The sequence below is a fragment of the Leptidea sinapis genome, chromosome 43 (assembly GCF_905404315.1).
Source record: "Leptidea sinapis chromosome 43, ilLepSina1.1, whole genome shotgun sequence".
Lineage (NCBI taxonomy): Eukaryota > Metazoa > Arthropoda > Insecta > Lepidoptera > Pieridae > Leptidea > Leptidea sinapis.
Window position 1 is genome coordinate 4,722,893 of NC_066307.1, and position 20,172 is coordinate 4,743,064.

Sequence of the window (20,172 nt, forward strand, 5' to 3'; positions counted from 1 at the left end):
GAAAACGCTTAAAAAATATACAGTTGCGTCGTATAAACTAAATTAATTAATTTATAATAGCATATTTGCTGTTTTTATAATGTTTTCCTAAGCGCTATTTTCAAATGAAAATATTCATATTGAATAAATTACTAAATTGATACCTGATCATTTTTAAATAATAATAATTAATAAAGTAATATACAAAATAAAATCCATAAAATATAAAACACGAATCGCATAAGCAAACTTTTTACAATAAACTCTTTGGTGAGTTTTAAAGCACGGAGGTTGGTTATCAGTTCGAGATATCACGGGCTGGCACAATAGCGTCGACGATCGACAAACCCCAACTCAATTTGCTTTCTGTCAGTGATGGCAACTAGAGCGGTCGACAAAGCCAAATGGCGGAAAAGAAAATCATCGAAAAACGACGATGACAATGATTGTGCTAGCCTTGCGTGGCTTTTGAACTTTCGCTTGGACGAGATTGTCAACATTAACGTGGCTGATGACGAGCCCAGAGTGCCCCGTGTGAGTGAACCTCCGACATCTGCGAAGAAACCGCCCTACACATATCCGGAGTTAATTGAGAGGGCGTTGAGGGAAAAGGGAGAGCTCACTGTGTCGGCTATTTATCAGTGGATCTCGTAAGTACATTGTCTTTATTTTGAGTTACACGCCCTTACTTTTCTTCATACATATACCCCAAACTATATAAACATATTTTATTAACAAGATGAATAGTTTTCTTTTTAAATAACTAGTATTAATTTCGTGCATTAACATACTTATGTGACGTAGTCTTTTTAAGTTATATCCATCAAGTGAATTTTCATGAAATCTTATTTAGAATCTATTTTAAAATATTTAATTATGGTTCAATATACCTAAAATAAATTAATTAAGATAAATACTATTTTTTTTTTGTTCACCCGAGTGTTACATAATATGTAAAATACCTATTAAAGGATTAAAACGCGTGTAATTATTATAATTGTATTTTTTCATTAGGTTCTAACGTAAAAGTAAATTTTTATCGTTATTTTATTTAACCCCTTATGGTGAAGGTTCAGTTATCACGATACTATGTGAGCTAACACGTGAGCAGAGCACGACTTTTACGCAAAAACCTAATGTAAAAATACAGATACAATTAAAAGCATTTTAATCCTTTAGAAAATATTTTTTTTAAATTCTATTATCATTGTATAATAATATTCTATAAATTTTGAACTTTTAAGGCATAATATGCACTTACATTATAAATAGTCTTTAATAACATTACAAGTTTATATTTGACATTATATCAATTATCTATTTGTGTTGTTTTGTAATGTAATCTATTCTGCTATGCAACGTAGCCTACTAGATTCTGTGCACCAGATGTTAACCGTTCTGTTTCAAATTTTAAACTTCTGTTTATTCAGATGTTGCCGGCACTAGAGCCAACACTTTATTATTCTAAAATAATGTCCGGTCTGTGATAGTTATTAATGTTATCAATGTTGGTACGCCAATTAGTACTCTCGTTTTCTTCGAATGAATCATGCGGATTTTCAACACGCTATATATAAATATATACATGTACCGAAAGACTCAGTGTTGGTAGGCCCCCCACAAAATGAACCGACAATCTGGTCATGGATTGCAAAACTGAAGTGGCAATGGGCAGGGCACAGAGTTCGACGGACAGATGACCGTTGGTGCAGTAAAGTCCTCGAATGGCGACACGTACCTGAAGACGCAGTGCTAGTAGGCCCCCCACAAATTGAACCGACGATCTGGTCAAGATCGCCGGAATACGTTGGATGAGGGCAGCGCAGGACGGATCGTTGTGGAAATCTTTCGGGAAGGCCTTTGTCGAGCAGTGAACGTCTTTCGGCTGATACTGATGATATATAAATGTACCAGTTTGTGAGGTTTCGGACTCTTCTAGATTTAGCATAAGCCTATGGTTATCCATATGTAGTGGTATAACATAGTAGGTAGAGCTACACGCCTAAGCTGAAAACTATTCATAGATAATAATTTCGGCAAAATGATTATTGTTTTTAAGTTTCTCGGAGGTGCAGAAAACAAAATATATTGAATCATTTTTAGCATCCAAGAGGGAATGTAGAACAAAAATGAATGATTTCATAACTCTAAACTCAATATCGACGTTTTCATTGCTGTCATAGTCTATCTAGTATTAATGATCTAAGGATCACACACGTGTTGTAGAATTTAAAAAAGTAATTTATTTAAACTCATACTTCGACGAAACAACTCGACTCAGCTCAGTATTAAAATAAATTGAAGCCCTTGATAATTAGAACACCATAATATAATTCAATGATCAAATGCCACGCAAATGCCTAAGCGGGTAAATCCGCGGGCAGCGACTAGTATATTATAATGTAGTAAGCTCACCGTTGTTTACATATTCAGCACACGCTCATAATGCGATGATTTATGATTCGGCCCCCGTTCAGATAAGCTTCACCTTGTACTGTTGACATTTTTACCTCACCCGTGGGAAATGCGCCCTCGTATAACTTAGAGCTAAAATTGTTGTTTTTAATCGTTTCGCAAATTCTTTATCATTGTTTTTATTCTCATTTATTTCGAGCAAGCACAGTAATTTTAGTTAGTTTTTGCCGGACAATTTATGAGGGTTAAATATTCTTCATTTCGAACATAGTACACAATAATTATAATAAATAAGAATATTGACACACTTACACAAATTCTCTTGCCCCAAACTAGGCTTAGCCTGTACTATGGGTACAAGACAACGATGTATTTAATGGACTATGTTTACTTAAACATACATAAATTGCACCTACCGGGATTCGAACCCGGTACCTTTAGCTTAGTAGTCAGGCTTACTAGTAATGTTTCACAAATGAATAAGTTTAATTGTACAATATTACTTTGTAGACATATTTTTTCGATGAAAAAAATGCCCGCTGAGTTTGTTGCATTCGTTCTTGTGAGGTCTGAGGCATTCATTTTGGAATGGTTGGTAGTTTTTGACTTTCAATAAATGATATCACATCCTATTTTGAATAAAAATATTTGAATTTGAATTTCAAATTCGCTACGCACCACGGTTCATAAACGTACGAGCCGTGCATAGTGTGTCTCATCTCCTGTAGGTACTGGACGTAGATTTTAAGTGTATTTGTTTTAAATTATTAATAAATTAATGAACTAAGTGAGTCATTTTTTATTATTAACGTGAACAGGGAAATTGACTCCCATAGTTCTTAAGCAGGTAAGTGGATATTATTTAAGATTTTACAAGATAGATCTGAAGTATAGGTAGATTCGAACTTAGAAATGAAATGAAATTTTATTTGCAAGAAACATTGTACTTAAGATGTTAACATAATATTATCAATAATTCAATATGTTAATAAATTGTCTAAATACCAACATACTACTGTTATACTGAAAGATGTCAGATTTCACCTATTTTTAGTACCTATGTATAATGTTAACAAGTTCAATGTCATAAAAGTATATTAATTTTCATATATTATTATCAAAAGGCATAAAAGGCATCTATTTTCTCAAAATTGATTCCTTAAGAATTCTTTTTGATGTCATTTCTAATAACTACTAGATACTACTACCGCTTCGGAAACAAATAGCGCTCTGAGAGAGAAGAAGCGGCGCAAGAAACTCAAATCAAATAGACTAATTCATAATAATAATTCATTTCGTAATAAGTTTCACTTTCAATAAGTGAACCAAATATCCAACATTCAATGAGAATATTTGAATTTGTATAATCAAAAATCAAAAATAATATATTCTTGAATGACGGTGTAGATATTATCATTGTATTTTTAGCAATAAAATTTGACTTGATAGATCTAACAAAACTTTAGATATTAATAATATCACTTATCTATTTATTACAAACCGAACTCTATAAATAAAATACAATGGAAGAATTAAACTAAAAACTAAATTAGCACAACTTATTTTATTATTGTAAATAGACATGTTTTTATGTGTCTGACCACAGATAGTGAACTAGCTGTTATATAAGATCAATCCGATTTAGCTGGTTGTGAGTCGCTTGGCTGAGCCTAACAATAGGAGGTGACAGTAAAAATCTGTTTTGAAAAATGGAGTAGATAAGTTGTGTCGAATTTTCTCAAGATTTGTCTAGCAACAGAAAAATTAAGTAAAGCTAAGAGTCGACTACGATCAATATCACTCGATGAAATCTTGAATTGAGCCAAATTAAGATTAGAGTATGACATGGAAGGTCCAATTAAATACATCGTTTTAATTTCAACACGATACCTCCATGAGTTTCCGAAATAAAGGGTCTTGACAGACAGACAGATGGACGAACAACAACGATCCTTTAAGGGTACTATTTTTTTCTTTTTGAGATATGGCACCCTAAAAAGTAATCAAATTAAATTGGAACTATTAAAGTTGGTCTGTAATATACAGAAGAAGAAACATACAGATGAAAAGACAACAACATGCAACAATGCAGTGCCGCTCAGGATTCTTGAAAAACCTCAATTATCCTGAGCCACACTAGCGTTGCGCTCGTCACTACTGATCATTACTGCTTCACGGCAGAAATAGGCGCCGTTGTGGTGGTACCCATAATCTAGCCAGCATCTTGTGCAAAAGAGCCTCCCACTGGTTTGATGAAACATATCATATACAGCATGACATTATAAATACATTTAGCAGATGACCGCTCAAATGATATACCTCCCCCAAAGATCAGTTTCTTTAATGGCTTTAACGCTTTTTAATTTATCACATTAAACCTTGAAAAGAATTTAACGTGTATGACAAAGAGTCTATTGTCCGCATTGTTTGCGACGTGTTTTAAATAACTGTGGGGTAGCTTTAGTCGTAATAGCAATTTCTTACAGTCAATGAAATACTTAGCACGTTGGTATTAAAATGCACCGTCATAATTGTCTTTGTTAGAAATTAAAACATTTTTTAAGTAGAGTTCCCAATTAATTAATGTCGCGTTATTTATGATGTCTTTGAGGCTATTTAGGAATATAACTTGGATAATAGAACATAGCATTATTTGGTTTTCTTGTTAATGTAAATGATAATAAAATAAAAGTAATAATAATATTGTCACAATTCTAATCTAATTATCTTGCCCCAAACTACGCATAGCCTGGACCTATGGTTGCAACACAACTATATATTTAATACGATTCACATCCCTATTGTTATATACATAATATTAGTTATATACATAATAATTATTAATATTAATAATGTGAATGTAAGTTTGTTTGTTACGCTTTCACGACTAAACCACCGAACCGATTTTGATGAACTTTAGTATAGAGATAGACTATAGCTTGATAAAGGACATTGGCTACCTTTTATTGTAAAAAATAAACGGAGGGGTTGAAATAGGGGATGGCAGTTTGTATGGAAATGCGTCATCATCGAAGATAACACCATGATACTTTGTATTTAGGCATTTGATAAGAAATAATTGATAAACATTTGTTCGAGCATTTTTGATACTTTGACCTACATGTGGATGAAATAGGAGATTAAATTGCACAGGGAAATGCTATTAAAGACACTGTCCACAATGACATGGGAAATGAATCATAGAAGAGCGGAAAGAGCAGTTTGTATTTGAAAAGTATCCAAAAAGTTAAAAAAAATCCCAAAGTAACTGTTTAACGCGGACGAAGTCGCTGTACAAACTAGTATAATATAAATAAATAAATATGAACATGTGTAACTCGAAAATATATATCCATATTCATCATATTATAAATGTTTGTTTACACATACTGGGAATCAAACCCGGGACCTCTAGCTCAGTGGGCAGGTTCATTAACACGTGTTTTCCAAACTAGTCTATTTGTAGTGTTTATGTTAAGAGTTACAAATGCAAAGTTGTTCACGATTACAAATTTTAAGTACGGTGGTAGGTCATTGCGTCGCCAACAGCTGAAGTGTGTCTGATTTTTAGTCTTATTAATAAATAATATATTATATCTTTAAACGAGCAATTCTCGTATATATATATATGTATGTATGTAAATAGTCTGAATCTCGGAAACGGCTCCAATGATTTTCATAAAGGGGATTTCGGGGACGATAAATCAATCTAGCTAGGTTTCAATTTAAAAAAAAAGCAATTGTGTGCTTTTATGAAACCACGATAAAAGTGAAACTTCTTTCCACATAATTACTAATTTATATTATGCATATGTATCGAAATTATATATAATATATTATCTTTTAATCAATACACAAACAAAATAGCGTGGAGCACTGGCACAAATGAGTAAATGTCTATACACTACACGGTCAGCTGCTGGGAACTTTAGGCGCCGCCCGACCGTCACGTGACATGCAACACACTGACGAAAAAATTTGAGACGATGTAATAAAAGTTTCACTTTAAAATGTGGTTATATCCGTGTTTTATGAGAAACACCTACAATAACATTAGAATACAAAGGTAAATTTCGCCACTATATACAAGACTGTAATAGCTCAGACATAGACATTGTTAATTTTTATTTTGTTCAAGTTTTGTACATTCTTAAAAATCCGATCAAGGCTCGGTCATCCGGATATTTATATTGCGAAGCGCTGATTCTTAACAAGTTTCGTTCGGTGTAAAATTTTGTATTCTGTAATGTACGTAGTTGTGTGTTACACAAAGATGAAACCGTCTCAATGAAATATATCTCTGTTGATGAAATATTTTATAATAAATCTGTACTCACGAGCGTGTAGTTCTTACAGCGATACAAGACGTGCGCTCATAGGACCACTTTTATAAAAAATATATGGTAAAAAGTGTTATCTTTCCATAAGAGGCAAGCAAAAATGGTATCCTCGACTTATAGATGAAATAAACATTAATGAATATTACTGCTCCAAATTAATGACATTCCTAAAGCGGCTTTATAATTGTGGGTGCTTGTAACAAGCGAATTTATTAAGCACTAATCACCCCCATACAAACAGTGGTAATCACGAATGATAAGAGGCTTATCTGTTATTAGCCGTGTAATCGGATTTACACAGCTTCTACTCGAGGGGCACTTTTATTAATTTATTATTGGAATGGTAAGTTTATATCCTTATTTAACTAGAGCTGATTCTAACAAATCTAATCTAATCTCTTATTAGTATAAGCAAATTTCTATATTTTTTTCTCAAATTTTGGCGGCTCTTCGGTACACTGTAATAAATGCAATATGTATCTCTTATATTGCAATAGCATCTCATGATTAATAGTGTGGTATCTATATATAGTACTAGCTGACCCAGCAAACGTTGTATTGCTGATATTAAAATCGCGATACAAAAGAAACTGTTGATCGTAGATGGGTGAAAATTTGAAGTTGTATGTATTTTTAAATGTGTAAATTGTGTATGTATTTTTAATGTCAAAAACAATTTAAAAAAAAATCGTGTGGACCACCCTTAATATTTAGGAGGATGAAAAATAGATGTTGTCTGATTCTCAGACCTACCCAATATGCACTCAAAATTTCATGAGAATCGGTCAAGCCGTTTCGGAGGAGTTCAAAGTTTAACACCATGACACGAGAATTTTATATATTAGATAATACCTAGTAGGCTTCATAAGATACATAATAGCTTTAAGGGTAAATGTATACACTTCTATAATAAAGTCCCAGCCACTATTCAGGCAATATCTATAAATAAATTTTAATGTTTCATAAAAAAATGGCTCTGTCGTAAATCCTATTTATTACTCCACAGCTTAATATCTAAGTGATCGGACTGCCTGAGACTGAGAGAGATTATAATTATTTTATAGCGATGGAAATGACTGTACATTATTGTATATTTTTATTGAAAAGAGCGCAAAAAAAGGCCGGTGGGAGAGTTTCTTGCGCCGCTTCTTCTTTCTCAGAGCGCCATTTGTTTCCGATCGGTACTAGTATCTAGTATTTTAGAAATGACTCCAAAAAGAATTCTCAAGGATTTAATTTTGAGAAAATAAATGCATTTTTATGCCTTTTAATAATAATTAATTTAACTTAATTTTTAATAAAGTAGCTGAGGGGGTCGTTGAGATTGATGAGAACAATACTCTATATGAACTTCTAGAATTAGGGCCAAATTGAATTTTGCCTTAACTATCAGATGACCGTGATATTTGCAATCACAAGATATTAAGATGGGATTTTTTGAGAAAATTCAAGTCTCCTGGGAATTAAATTGAACAATGTTAAGTTTACCCATTCCTCGGTCTTCTCAAGAAAGAATTACAGGGAAGATACAAGACTGTTTTGGATCCCCCGAGAGAGACCTTTATGGCCAGTATTTTGTTCAAATCCAAGCATAGAACAACGTTTTAATATATATAGTTTTGGGCATAGTTTCAGAAAATATAAATTTATTCATTTAAATTCAGGTCATTCATTGAGACTAATAGACTTATAATTACAGACCTTATTCGGGTGCTACAAGTCATCATATTAAAATATTTCTAAATATTATGTTGGAATTTTTGTTTTTTCTTCTACTTGCTTATCAAATATTTTAAAGCAGGACTTGAGACCAATAATCTTAGAAATGACAATATGATTGACATCAAGTAACGAAAAGTAGCATAGCATACCGCGATACAACTTCGATAACATAACACTTCGAAAATTACTTAAAGAGTCAAGTTACAGTCAACAGTTACAAATCAAGCGTGCCCTGATTAGAATAAAGTCTAACCTGCCAATTCTGACAATATACCGATTAAATGATTAACGCAGGTGTACGTACACCCAATGACTCCGGATATATGGTTAATAGGCAAATTAGAAGGGTCGTGACTCGCGATCGGCGTGGGTGACGGTTCAGTGAGCATCGATCGGTGCCGTGTGGTGACGGGACCGCTCGGCGCCGTATTTCCATCTTGCGGCTTCACACCGACCCCACCGACACACGCTTCGACGAATTTACAGCCAACTTTGCGCTTGCTGGGTCTATTGTACTTTATAACCCCAGTATCATCGAGCAAGACTACCACTATCTCTCCATATGCCATATAACCTAAGACAGTAAATAAAATATTATTATGCGAACAATTGCATTTTTTATCTTATCCCGTAATATTGTTAAAATACCCCCCATTCCTCGATGTATCCTAGGTACTTTACTTGATCACCCCCAGGCTATTGAAAGAGCTTCCTAAGAAGTGCATAGCGTTTTTGACCATCCTTGTCAATGCCACATTGAGAATTTCGTATGTCCCTGCACTCTGGAAATCCATAAGCCTGGTAAACTATATACCGAAGTCTCATCTTATCGCCCTATTAGTCTGACGCATGTACTATTAAAATTGTGGGAAAGGACCATCCTGGCACGATTATCCCCTTATTATTTTATTATTTATTTATACTATTAATAATTTACAGAAAGAATCTCAAAAGCTTACATAGTCCCGCAAAACTGTTTGGACATTTTGTCTGCAGGATCAAGTCTCTTTGAAATACATTAATGCTTATTAGAACTTTGATTTTATACAAGTGTAATTAACTTGCCTAGATATGTAATACCTGACCATCAATTTGGCTTCCGGAAGCACCACTCTACCATAGAACAACTTCACAGATCGTATTCTACAATTAGACAATATTTGGAAAAGAAGGGCTGCTGTTCGGCGGCTTTTCTTACAACGTACAACTTAGCTTTCCACCGGGTTTGGCATAAATGACTACTGTACAAAATTAAAATGTTCCTTCCACACTCTTACTACCTACTGATGGAGTCTTCTCTTAGCGACAGAAAGGTTCAAGTCAAGCTCCGCCACGCAAGTTCTTCCCTTTTTAGCTGCAGGCCGGAGTACCCCAAGGCTCCGTACTTGGTCCAGTCCTCTACAACATATTTACTAGTAACCTACCCCAGTCACCAGAAACAGCTGTAGCAATATTTGCCTATAATGCGGCGTTCCTCAGTTGTTACAGTAATCCACAAGCAGCGACCCGACATTTAAAAGCTCAATGCTACTAATGGTTGGCTGACCAAATGGCGCATTAAAGCAAGCGCCCCGAAGTCTCACCATATCACATTTACCCTAAGATGGAAAACTTGTCCACCGGTCTATCTAGGCTCCAACTCTGTGCCGCAATCAACCTGCGTTAAATACCTGGGATTTTATCTGGACCGTAGGATGTTATGGAAAGACCATATTAAAACGAAATCAATCTTAGATTCAAAAACCTACTCTGGATTCTCGGTAGACAGTTTGCCTTATCCTTATCTAACAAACATAGGGTATATTGCTCCATAATAAAACCGATCTGGACATATGGAATCCAACTCTGATCGACAGCCAGCAAATCCAACATGATATGCCTCCACAGAGCTCAAAACATTATACTAAGGGTACTTTCATCGGCGCATGGGTACGCTTCAAACTCGGAAACCCATGAGAATGTGGAAATTCCAACATATTTGACGAAGTAAAACGATATTATACTATAATCCTTAAGGCTCGTTTGACAACTCACCCAAACCCGCTATCCAGCATGCTCTTACAGCTAAATCTGATAAGAAGACTCAGGTTAACTAAGGTTAGCGAGGGCAGTGGCTCCACCTCGCCAAATCTCAACCTCTTGTAACTCACCTGATTATAGTCTTAAAGTCTGATCGCAGGTCTAATTGAAAAAAAAAAATTAGTTTATAAACAATATTATTAGTATAGTAAACCTCTTACATTTGGAAGTATATTTTAAGATATCTCTTGTGCGCTAACTTTTTAAGATCGTACTATACACGGTGGCCTCATGCAAAGCAAATAAGATGTTAATGTATATAATATAATAGAATGCTGAAGACATTGGAGAAGTGAATGAAATAAAATGTTTTAATGGTAACATTTTAAGACTTGCAATGACTCTTTATTGAAATTTCTGGATTTGATTCATCGTTACAAGCAAAGGCTCCCAAACAAATTTATGTATATATATATATTATGTATATATATTATGTATATATATATATATGTATGTATATATATATATATTTATCAATAACTTTAATTTTTGATATTTGGAAATGAGATCTAATAAATGAATGGCTTTGAGTTAATATTATATTATGCTCCTCCGGTTGCATTATTCAGTAGGCAATCGTATCATTTTTGTATCGTTGTTAACTAATTGTCAGGGACCTAAATTATGTTATATATATATAAGATTATATCTTTAAAGGCCTTTGAACCAGTTACTAATGTTATCTTATTTATGACTGAAGTGGTACATTTATTTCCAGAGACCATTTTCCTTTCTACAAACCGAATGATGAACGCTGGAAGAACTCTGTGCGACATAATTTATCGATCAACCCCCACTTTAGAAAAGGTGCCCGAGCTACACAGGGCGCTGGTCACCTTTGGTCAATCGCTGCCAGCGCGATTGATCTGCTGCCGTTGAGGAATGAAGAGAAGACTGAAACAACAACACACGTAGAAGAAATGCACTATATTGAATGTCCCAAGGTACGTGGATGTTGTTTTTATGTAGTATATTTTAAAGGTCATTACGTTATATACAAATATATAATGACACGAGAGTGGGTCAGGGATTGGAAATAATACTCCCCTTATAGGAACGAGTCTTTATTTACGTTCGCTTTTTCTGAACTTGCACTTCGCCGGTCTGCCGCTGTTCCTCTTGTGGGCGGCGGTACCTTCAACGCGTCACACCGCACCGAACACTAAGTCTCTTCTATCTTCTTCTTCTTGGGTCACTTCCACTTTTCACTACTTCTTCTTTTCTTCGTTTTCTTCTTTACACTTTCGAGTCAGAACTAGAACTGCCGTAGGCCACGCTTAGTATGGCTTATATACCCCCGGATCTGTTCCATTTTCAAAATGATTCTCCCATTCCATCTTTAAATTTAAATTGTACTAGAAAATTCTTTTAACTATTTTTATCCTGCTTACACATTTTCCATGCCTTTTTTTTCTGTTCGATTTGATCCTGAACTTACTAGAAATTTCCATTTCCATTAACTATACGAAACCCAAAAAATTCCATACACTGGTAGTTGTATCGAACCCGGGTCTACAGCGTCTAAAGTAAACACTTTTACGCCAAAGCTACGAGTATTGCTGACGGAGCTGTTGAAATTATCAATGTCTTGAAGTTTGACAACTCTCGTCATGTACGATGCTGCACTATATGAGGTTTGACAACTCTCGTCATATAACGTCGAAGCGTTGCTACGCGACAATATTAAAAAAAATGTATGCAAGTAAATTCTGATCAGAAAACTTTTTATCACGCAGAAAATTATCCAAATCACGAAAACAAATGGTAGTCCGTTGGAGCAAGGTCTGGCGAATACGGAGGGTGACGAATGGTTTCTAATTTTAGTTCCTGTAGCGTGAAAGCGGTTTCTCGTGCTCTATGAGGTTTCGCGTTATTATGGAGCAATAATGGTGAAGATCGATTCATGAGTCGGGCTGTTGCACTGCTAGTTTTGCTATCATTGTTCGGGAGTTCGGCATAGCAGACATCTGCCGTTATTGCTTGACCAGATCGGAGAAATCCATAGTGAATTACACCATTCTGAGACCACCAAACAGTTACCATTACCTTTTTATTTGTAAGCTTTGCTTAAGGACACTGTTTCGGCGATTGACCCGGGGTCAACCATTGCATTTTTCGCTTAAGGTTACGCTACATTGATATTGCGAGCTGTTTGTTCCGCGTCGGAACTCTTATTGTAAAATCACTAGAATTTCCGAAGTGTCCATCTTTCTTGTCTAAGCTAAAAACAACAAAGTCTGTAATCGAATGTTACAAATTTTTTAAAAGAAGAACTACATAGGTACCATGTGAAAAAAGTTTCATTCAAAATCTCAAATCACGAAGGTTCTATGTCAATTTGAAGTACCTATTGCAGTAAAACGGCAATTTCATACTTAATCCCTATTACAATCCAGCCATATAAAGACTTTTACTTGAGAGGGAGCGCGACGCGTCTACGCCGGGCGTATTTTCCGCGCCTTCTGTAGACGATGCGATCAACTGGCATACTTGGCGCAATGCACAGGACAGAGGCCTCGTACCTCGTTTATTTTACATATTTAGTATTCTAAATATATGATACAAAAAGTAATGTAATCACGGAACAGTTCACACTTGTTCTGACGAACCAGCAAGAAATTAAAAAGTGTGTAACAACGTAATGTTTCTTTGCCCAATAATAATTTCAAACTTAGATTTCCATAATATTCAAAATGTATTAAAAATACAAGTTGTATATACGAAATGGATTAGGAATGGAATCTATTGTTTTTTCTATCAATGTTCATTCATCAATGACCAACTTATAAACTAAAACAAAATTCTGTAGATTTTATTTCATTTATAATTGATGGCCGTTTCCACTAGTGTTTGCCAGTCATGCCTCTAAAGCGTCAATTGAATATTTAACAATCACACCCGGCTTGTGAATTCTGATTGTTTCGTGTCATGCGTGTCACAGGACTATTACGTTATCCTCACTGAAATTGCTATAATTTTAATTCTTACGCCATTGCTACAAATTTTATGTCAATGAAAAACAAATACGTTAATTACTCTTTACTACAGCTATGCTTCGATATACAAGAAATTAAAATTAGTACAATTTGTTTAGTGGAACAATGTATATGTATTATTATACATAAGCACTATCTATGATAAATTTGTAATATATTAAATTACCTTCATTCGAGCGATTGCCAATTCCGCGTCCATCTGGAGAGCAAAGCCAAATTGGCTTCGAAGAAACTGGGCGTCATAAATAGAGCACGGCAATACTTCAAGCCGGCCCACATTATAGCGCTATACAAAGCGCAGGTCCGGCTACATATAGAGTATTGCTGTCATCTCTGATCTGGTGTACCCCAGTATCAGCTCTATCCATTTGACCGCGTGCAACGCAGAGTAGCTCGAATTGTCAGGAACAGGAGTGTTCTGTGAACTGCTGGATCGCTTCATTGTGTGTCCTCTACCGCATTTATCACGTGGAGAGTTCCAAAGAGCTGTTTCACCTGATTCCTGCCGAGTTCCACCTTCACACGACACGCCAAAAGTTAGGATATCATCCTCACCATCTGGATGTGTGGCAGTCCTTCACAGTGCGGTTTTCAAGGAGCTTTCTTCCACGTACTACGAAGCTGTGGAATGATTTTCCTTGCGCGGTGATTCCAGGACGATACGACATGGGTACCTTCAAAAAATGCGCGTAGACTTTCCTTAAAAGACGGCAAGACCCTTACGCTTTTAAAAAAAAATTACAATTGCAATATAATATATTGACTTTAATTTCGAGTATTAGGAAAGTTAAAAACTAGAACAAAAAGAAGGTTCTGTCTTGTTTTGTTTTATTCATCACTATTATGAAATATAACATATTTTATTAAAATATATTATTATTTAAATTATAAGTAATTGTTATTAATTACTGATATTGATATTTTTATTCCGAGTATAGAGGATCCGGAGGTAATAATTTTTATTAGGTTGCGGTGTGTTATTTGCTAAGCTTGACAGACTGCAAACAGGACCGGTAAATTTAATTGGCGAAATAGGTGTAGTGGTCCGTGGATATACTGCCCCGTATAAATACTGCACAAATATTATTTATACTACGTTTGCATAAGCCTAAATTCCGTTTCCAGGTGATCGTATTAGACGAAGCTGCGATTGCTGCTGCCAGTATAATTCCAGATAATGAACTGTTCAGTGGAAGTACAAGTGAGTAAAGTATAGATTGAATATAGGTATTAGTATTTAGAATTATATACCGTTTTTGATGCAGTTCAATTTATAATTTTTTACGTGATTCATTAGCTCATACGCCAATAATTGAGATTTGCTCTTGGATTCATGGTTACTTGATGGCTATTTACTCAATTTGTTATGTTTTTAAAGTGATAATCTATATATAATTGGGATTAATCTATATATATATATAAATGAATTGCTGTTCTTTAGTCTCGCTAAAACTCGAGAACGGCTGGACCGATTTGGCTAATTTTGATCTTGAATTATTTGTGGAAGTCCAGGGAAGGTTTAAAAGGTTTGAATAAATATGAAAATGCTCGGAATTAAATAAAAACAACAAATTTGTTTTTCCTTTGATGTGTCCATACATAATTTCTATGAGAGAATATATTGACGCACGGTTTGACAGTTCTGCTGTGAAACAATTTCATTACGACAGCAGGGTGCATATTTTACGAAGTAATTTTTGATGTTATGATATATTATTGACAAATTCACATAAAAACATTATTTTATTTATTATATACAGAGCAACGTCTGTCGGGTCAACTAGTACACAAATATAATTTGAAAACAAAATTTTATGAACGTTGCGGAACCTTCAAATTTATGCGTTTATTGGGGTTGAGCATGTTATCAGCTGTAAATAAAGTAGATCCTGTCGATGAAGCTACAACCTCAGAGTTGAAACAAGTACCTATACAAGATTTTATGACGATACGTCACTCGAACGGTTAGCTCAGTACGGAACGCAAGGGTTCGAGTCGCGCAACGTTCATAAAATTTTGTTTTCGAATTAAGATTTGGAAATTTATGCACATACAGCTAACAGTTTTAAAAATTCTTTGTCTGTCACCAAAACAGATAAATAGATAACTTAGCATTATAAAATAATCTCTCTTCATGACGAGAGATGATTTATCAAAAAGTGCTGCAAGAGCCGAAATTTATTAGAGTCGTAAAGTATAAACTGTAAATTCCGAGGTTCGTTATAATATCGAATATGCTATTAATATAAGACATATGTATATATACATACATACGTTCTATCAAAGACTTACTCAATACTTGATTGCCAACAAAGCACATACAACAATTAACAATACCATTCTTATTTACAGTGTTCCTCAATCCAGTATCGGCCGAGCAAGTTGTCCGGGAGTGCGGTCTCATAACTAGCATTTAGATATTGAAGTGAATTTAATTAGGTTTTTAGTGTACTATAGTTAGTTATACGTAGGATAATTAGATCTCAGATATGTGTGATTATAGCTATATTATGTTTAAATAAATATACTAATAGTGAAAAATTGTATCTTTGCATGTGTTTCTTGTTGTACCGGAATTATATTTAGCCCCATCTCATCATAATATATGTGTCATTAAATATACAAGAAAATTACCTTATAACATTTAAGAAATTGTAACTTTAAATCTGTTTCTCATAGATTAAAGTTAACACCTAAGTTTGCTAGTAATATGCTCTGTTTAGTTTTACTTTTAATAAACGGCAATGTTTGTTGAAATATATTTATCTTCTGAATCTTCTTAATCGTGTCACTCTTGTAAAACACTCTTGTCAGAGTGGTCGTGGTTGCGCTGACGAGGTACATTGTGGGGTGTTCGGTGGGTCAATATCCATTCTCAGGGTAGATCTCCTGGCGATGTGCTTCCATTTCTGACGGTTAGAGGCGTTGCGAGTACACTGGACTATGGTGGACTCAGTAGCCTTTGTGATGGCGTCTATACACCGGGTTGTAGATCGACCGTGTGCTCTCTTGCCTTCCACCTGGCCCTGAACTACCAGTCTCTCCATCGAGTTTTCATTTCTAGAGACGTGACCAAAGAACTTCAGTATTCTTAGTTGCACAATTGACGATAGTCTGTCTTTAATACGAAGCTCTTTGAGGATGGATACATTGGTGCGAAATGCCGTCCACGGGATCCTTAGGAGGTGTCTCCAGCACTCCAGCAGTGCCGTGAAGCAACAATGTTTAAGCGCCGCTACTTCTCTCTCAGAGTGCCATGTTTTTTGTTCCCAAAACGCTAGTAGTGTCTTATATATTAGAAATGACATCAGAAAGACTTCTAAAGGAATCAGTTTTGAGAAAATAAATGCCTTTTATGGTTACAAGGTGGCTGCAGATAATGAATCACACTTAAAGTAAGAAACTATTGATCCCTCAAGATTGAATGTTAAATGATTACACAGCTGCTGTATCAAACCTTTACTCGAGACACAGTTTAATCAAAATAAAGGGTTGCTCATTATCAAGGAAAGTTCTTAATGAAGGCCTTTCAATTAAAACTTTCGCCCTTTTTTGGTTATCACCTCACTTAGCAACAATTGAGTTAATGGAACCTAAAACTTCAAATTATATTATACGGTGATGTTACATAGCGTTTTAATGAAGTTTTAGTGACTATTTATTTTCATTAATAGTGGTAAAGTTACAGCATAATTCGACATGTTAATGAATTATAAAATTATAAATTTAAATCATAAATTAAGCAGTGATGTATTACAAGAGACTTGATCCTGCAGACAAACTGTCCAAACAGTTTTGCGGGACTATGTTAGCTTTTAAGATTCTTTCTGTAAATGATTAATAGTATAAATAAATTAAATAATAAATTAAATCATTGTTTTATCTTATTAAATACATTTTTGATTATTACATTAAAAAGCAGTCGTCTTAGTTGATTTGTTAGCGTAAGAACCAGTTTATTTTTTTCAATATTACGTTTATTCAGAAATTGGATAATACATTTCATTATGATAATCATTAAATAGGGCGATCATTTTGATATCGGTTTTGGTGCCTGTATGACTAAATCTTTTACAACAGGTGATAAACTTTCTGGAATGATGCCATGTGAAAAGGACAGAATTAACTAAAACTTTAATTCGGTATCACAGGTTTTACGTGTTAAATGGTACATGTATGACAACAACTTTCTTAGGACCGAACAAAATGCAATTTTCACTATATAAACGAAAAATTCACAAATTTCAGACGTTCATCATAACATTAAGAATGACAACATGACATCATGTCGGAGAAAAATAAGCGTATCAATTACCATATTATGTGAATTTGATCTTCAACAATCGGATAATATTCAGAAAATATATCTACTTTACGTTTTACATAAAAGCGAGCAATTAACGAAACTTATCGATAAACGATGCAAATATATTCTGATAAGTCTGGTCACGTCCTTGATTTAAAATAGAAAAGGCGATTAAGAACAAATTAAACCAAATTACTTCGGTGATTAGAATTTTAAAATATCAACAAACTTTGCCTGAATCAAGAATTAATCAATATTGATTAAACTTCATTTAAATTTTAGATTGTGAGGGTAAATTTGAAAGACTTAAAAGCATTTACGTTTAGAGATCTAAGCGCTTATTAAATATTACGTAGTACGAGATGCCTTGATTAATTGTATATTATATTTTAAGCTATTGCATAGCTTCTATTGCGGGCCTTGAGCGTGGAGACCGAATCCAGAAATTCCGTAACGAAAATAACCTAACACTTACTAAATCTTTATAGATATTTCTATGTCTTTTTGTGCAGAAGGTCTCAGCTTCGAGCCTGCGGTACCAACGTCTTGATTTTTTTTAATTTCTTTATTTTTTTTTATCACGTTTTTTAATTTTTATTATTATGACAAGCATTTTTATTTAATTTCACCTGTCCCGTTGTCTGTCTGTAATCAGATCTTGCAAGTTAAATTTTACTCACTTCCCGTATGCTTTTTTTAAATAAATTTTATCAAAAAAATACTGCATAAATAAAATAAATAAATAATTATAATTGCATAAGTTGATCAAAAATGCTATGCAATAGCTTTACCGCGGCAGTCCCCGAGTGCCACACGTCTTTTTTTTACTCAGACTAAGACCTACTTACTTTTTATGGCTCCACGACTAATTACTGTTTATCAATAAAGACATTTTTCTTAGGTATTCATGGATATTATAAGTTTTTTTGGAGGCAAACGATCAAGTCGTTCCACTGATGAAAATTAAAAGCCAGCCACTCAAAGATCAAGAGATGCGTTATCGGTAACCTTACAGAATGGTTGAGAGAATGCTCTCTACTTGAAGTTGAACTCAACATGTCTGAGGTCCAGTCAAGCTGTAAAAATATGTTTTTTAAATAGCTAAATGGAGGCTTGCTGGTCACGAAGATCTTTGTGACGTAATAAAAATGATGTAAGTATCTATTTTTTTTATGAATATCTCAACAAAATATATACTAACGGCCGTTTTCAATAACCTATCTATCCTCAGTTTACTTACGGCCGTTCCCAATATTCAGTCTGCCTCCTACTTGAGATAAAAATAATAAGTATCGTTGACTTTTCTGTCCCAATAAACTTATCGACGGTAGCTCGACTTATCCGTACACGCTGTCTGTCAATGGGAGGACGCAAGGAGGACGTATAGCTTACCAGCGATAGAAGTTTGTATGGAAATTGCAAATCACGCGTCTCAATATAAGGCGATAAGTATAATTTATCTGGTACATTGGGACAGCTTCAGATTATTGACAGCTAATTACTGACAGTAGAAAGTAGTAATTTATCACTATCTGTAGATAGTATATTGGGAACGGCCGTTAAGGTAGACACATCTATCCCTTTACGCTTACTTACATTTTAATAACCTCTCGACATAACGATAATATGACATAACACATAACTGTATAACATGACATAACAATAGATAGATAAGGTCTTGTCATTAAACGGTGATAGCATATATCCCCAATTAGAGGTACGTTGCTTATAACGGCCGTAAAACTTGTCTCGACATTAAAAAAGCGTGGCTTTTGAATTCATTTAGATCAAACTGACAATGTAATTTTACTTTATAAGATGCTATGAAAAATACTTTCATAATAATTATAACTACTGACATTAAATTACTTACGAAAAATATTGTAATTTTATTGAAGATTATCATCACGTTACCTTATCTTAAATATTTATATTTTTATAAATCCACTTTGTGACCCTTGATGAATAACCTTATAAGCTTTGATTAGCGAAACGTGTACCACTCAATTAAAATTAATATCAACGTAATAAAATCGAGTTTCGTTAAGCATCAACAATAACAAATTATTAAAATTTATGCTAAATAACATAATTTAGCATAAATATTAATAATGACGACCTGTATAGCCGAGTGGTTAGCGATCCTACCTACTAAGCTAAAGGTCCCGGGTTCGAATCCCGGTAGGTTGCAAGCATTTATATGATGAATATGGATGGTTGTTTCCGAGTCATGGATGTTTAAATGTATTTATGTATGTTTAAGTAAGTATATTGTATAAAATATATCGTTGCAACCCATAACACATGCTATATTATATGCCTAATTTGGGGCAAG

The 20,172-nt window shown here is 34.3% G+C and overlaps 1 protein-coding gene across 1 annotated transcript; it reads left to right on the forward strand.

Annotated features, from left to right (window-relative positions):
* The first annotated feature begins 351 nt into the window (after nt 1-351).
* Nucleotides 352-16,711, forward strand: LOC126977030 (hepatocyte nuclear factor 3-beta-like). Its single transcript, XM_050825686.1, has 4 exons — nt 352-629; nt 11,254-11,479; nt 14,657-14,732; nt 15,884-16,711. Exons 1-4 carry the CDS (start codon nt 355-357, stop codon nt 15,946-15,948), a joined length of 642 nt encoding a protein of 213 aa, XP_050681643.1. The 5' UTR covers nt 352-354; the 3' UTR covers nt 15,949-16,711.
* The last annotated feature ends 3,461 nt before the right edge of the window (nt 16,712-20,172 follow it).

What these genes read in the sequence shown, in the direction of transcription:
- LOC126977030 (XM_050825686.1), top strand. Translation starts at nt 355, where the DNA reads ATGGCAACTAGAGCGGTCGACAAAGCCAAATGGCGGAAAAGAAAATCA. An exon ending in GCTATTTATCAGTGGATCTC is followed by an intron (nt 630 to 11,253) that starts GTAAGTACATTG and finishes ATTTATTTCCAG; the next exon opens with AGACCATTTTCCTTTCTACA. An exon ending in ACTGTTCAGTGGAAGTACAA is followed by an intron (nt 14,733 to 15,883) that starts GTGAGTAAAGTA and finishes TCTTATTTACAG; the next exon opens with TGTTCCTCAATCCAGTATCG.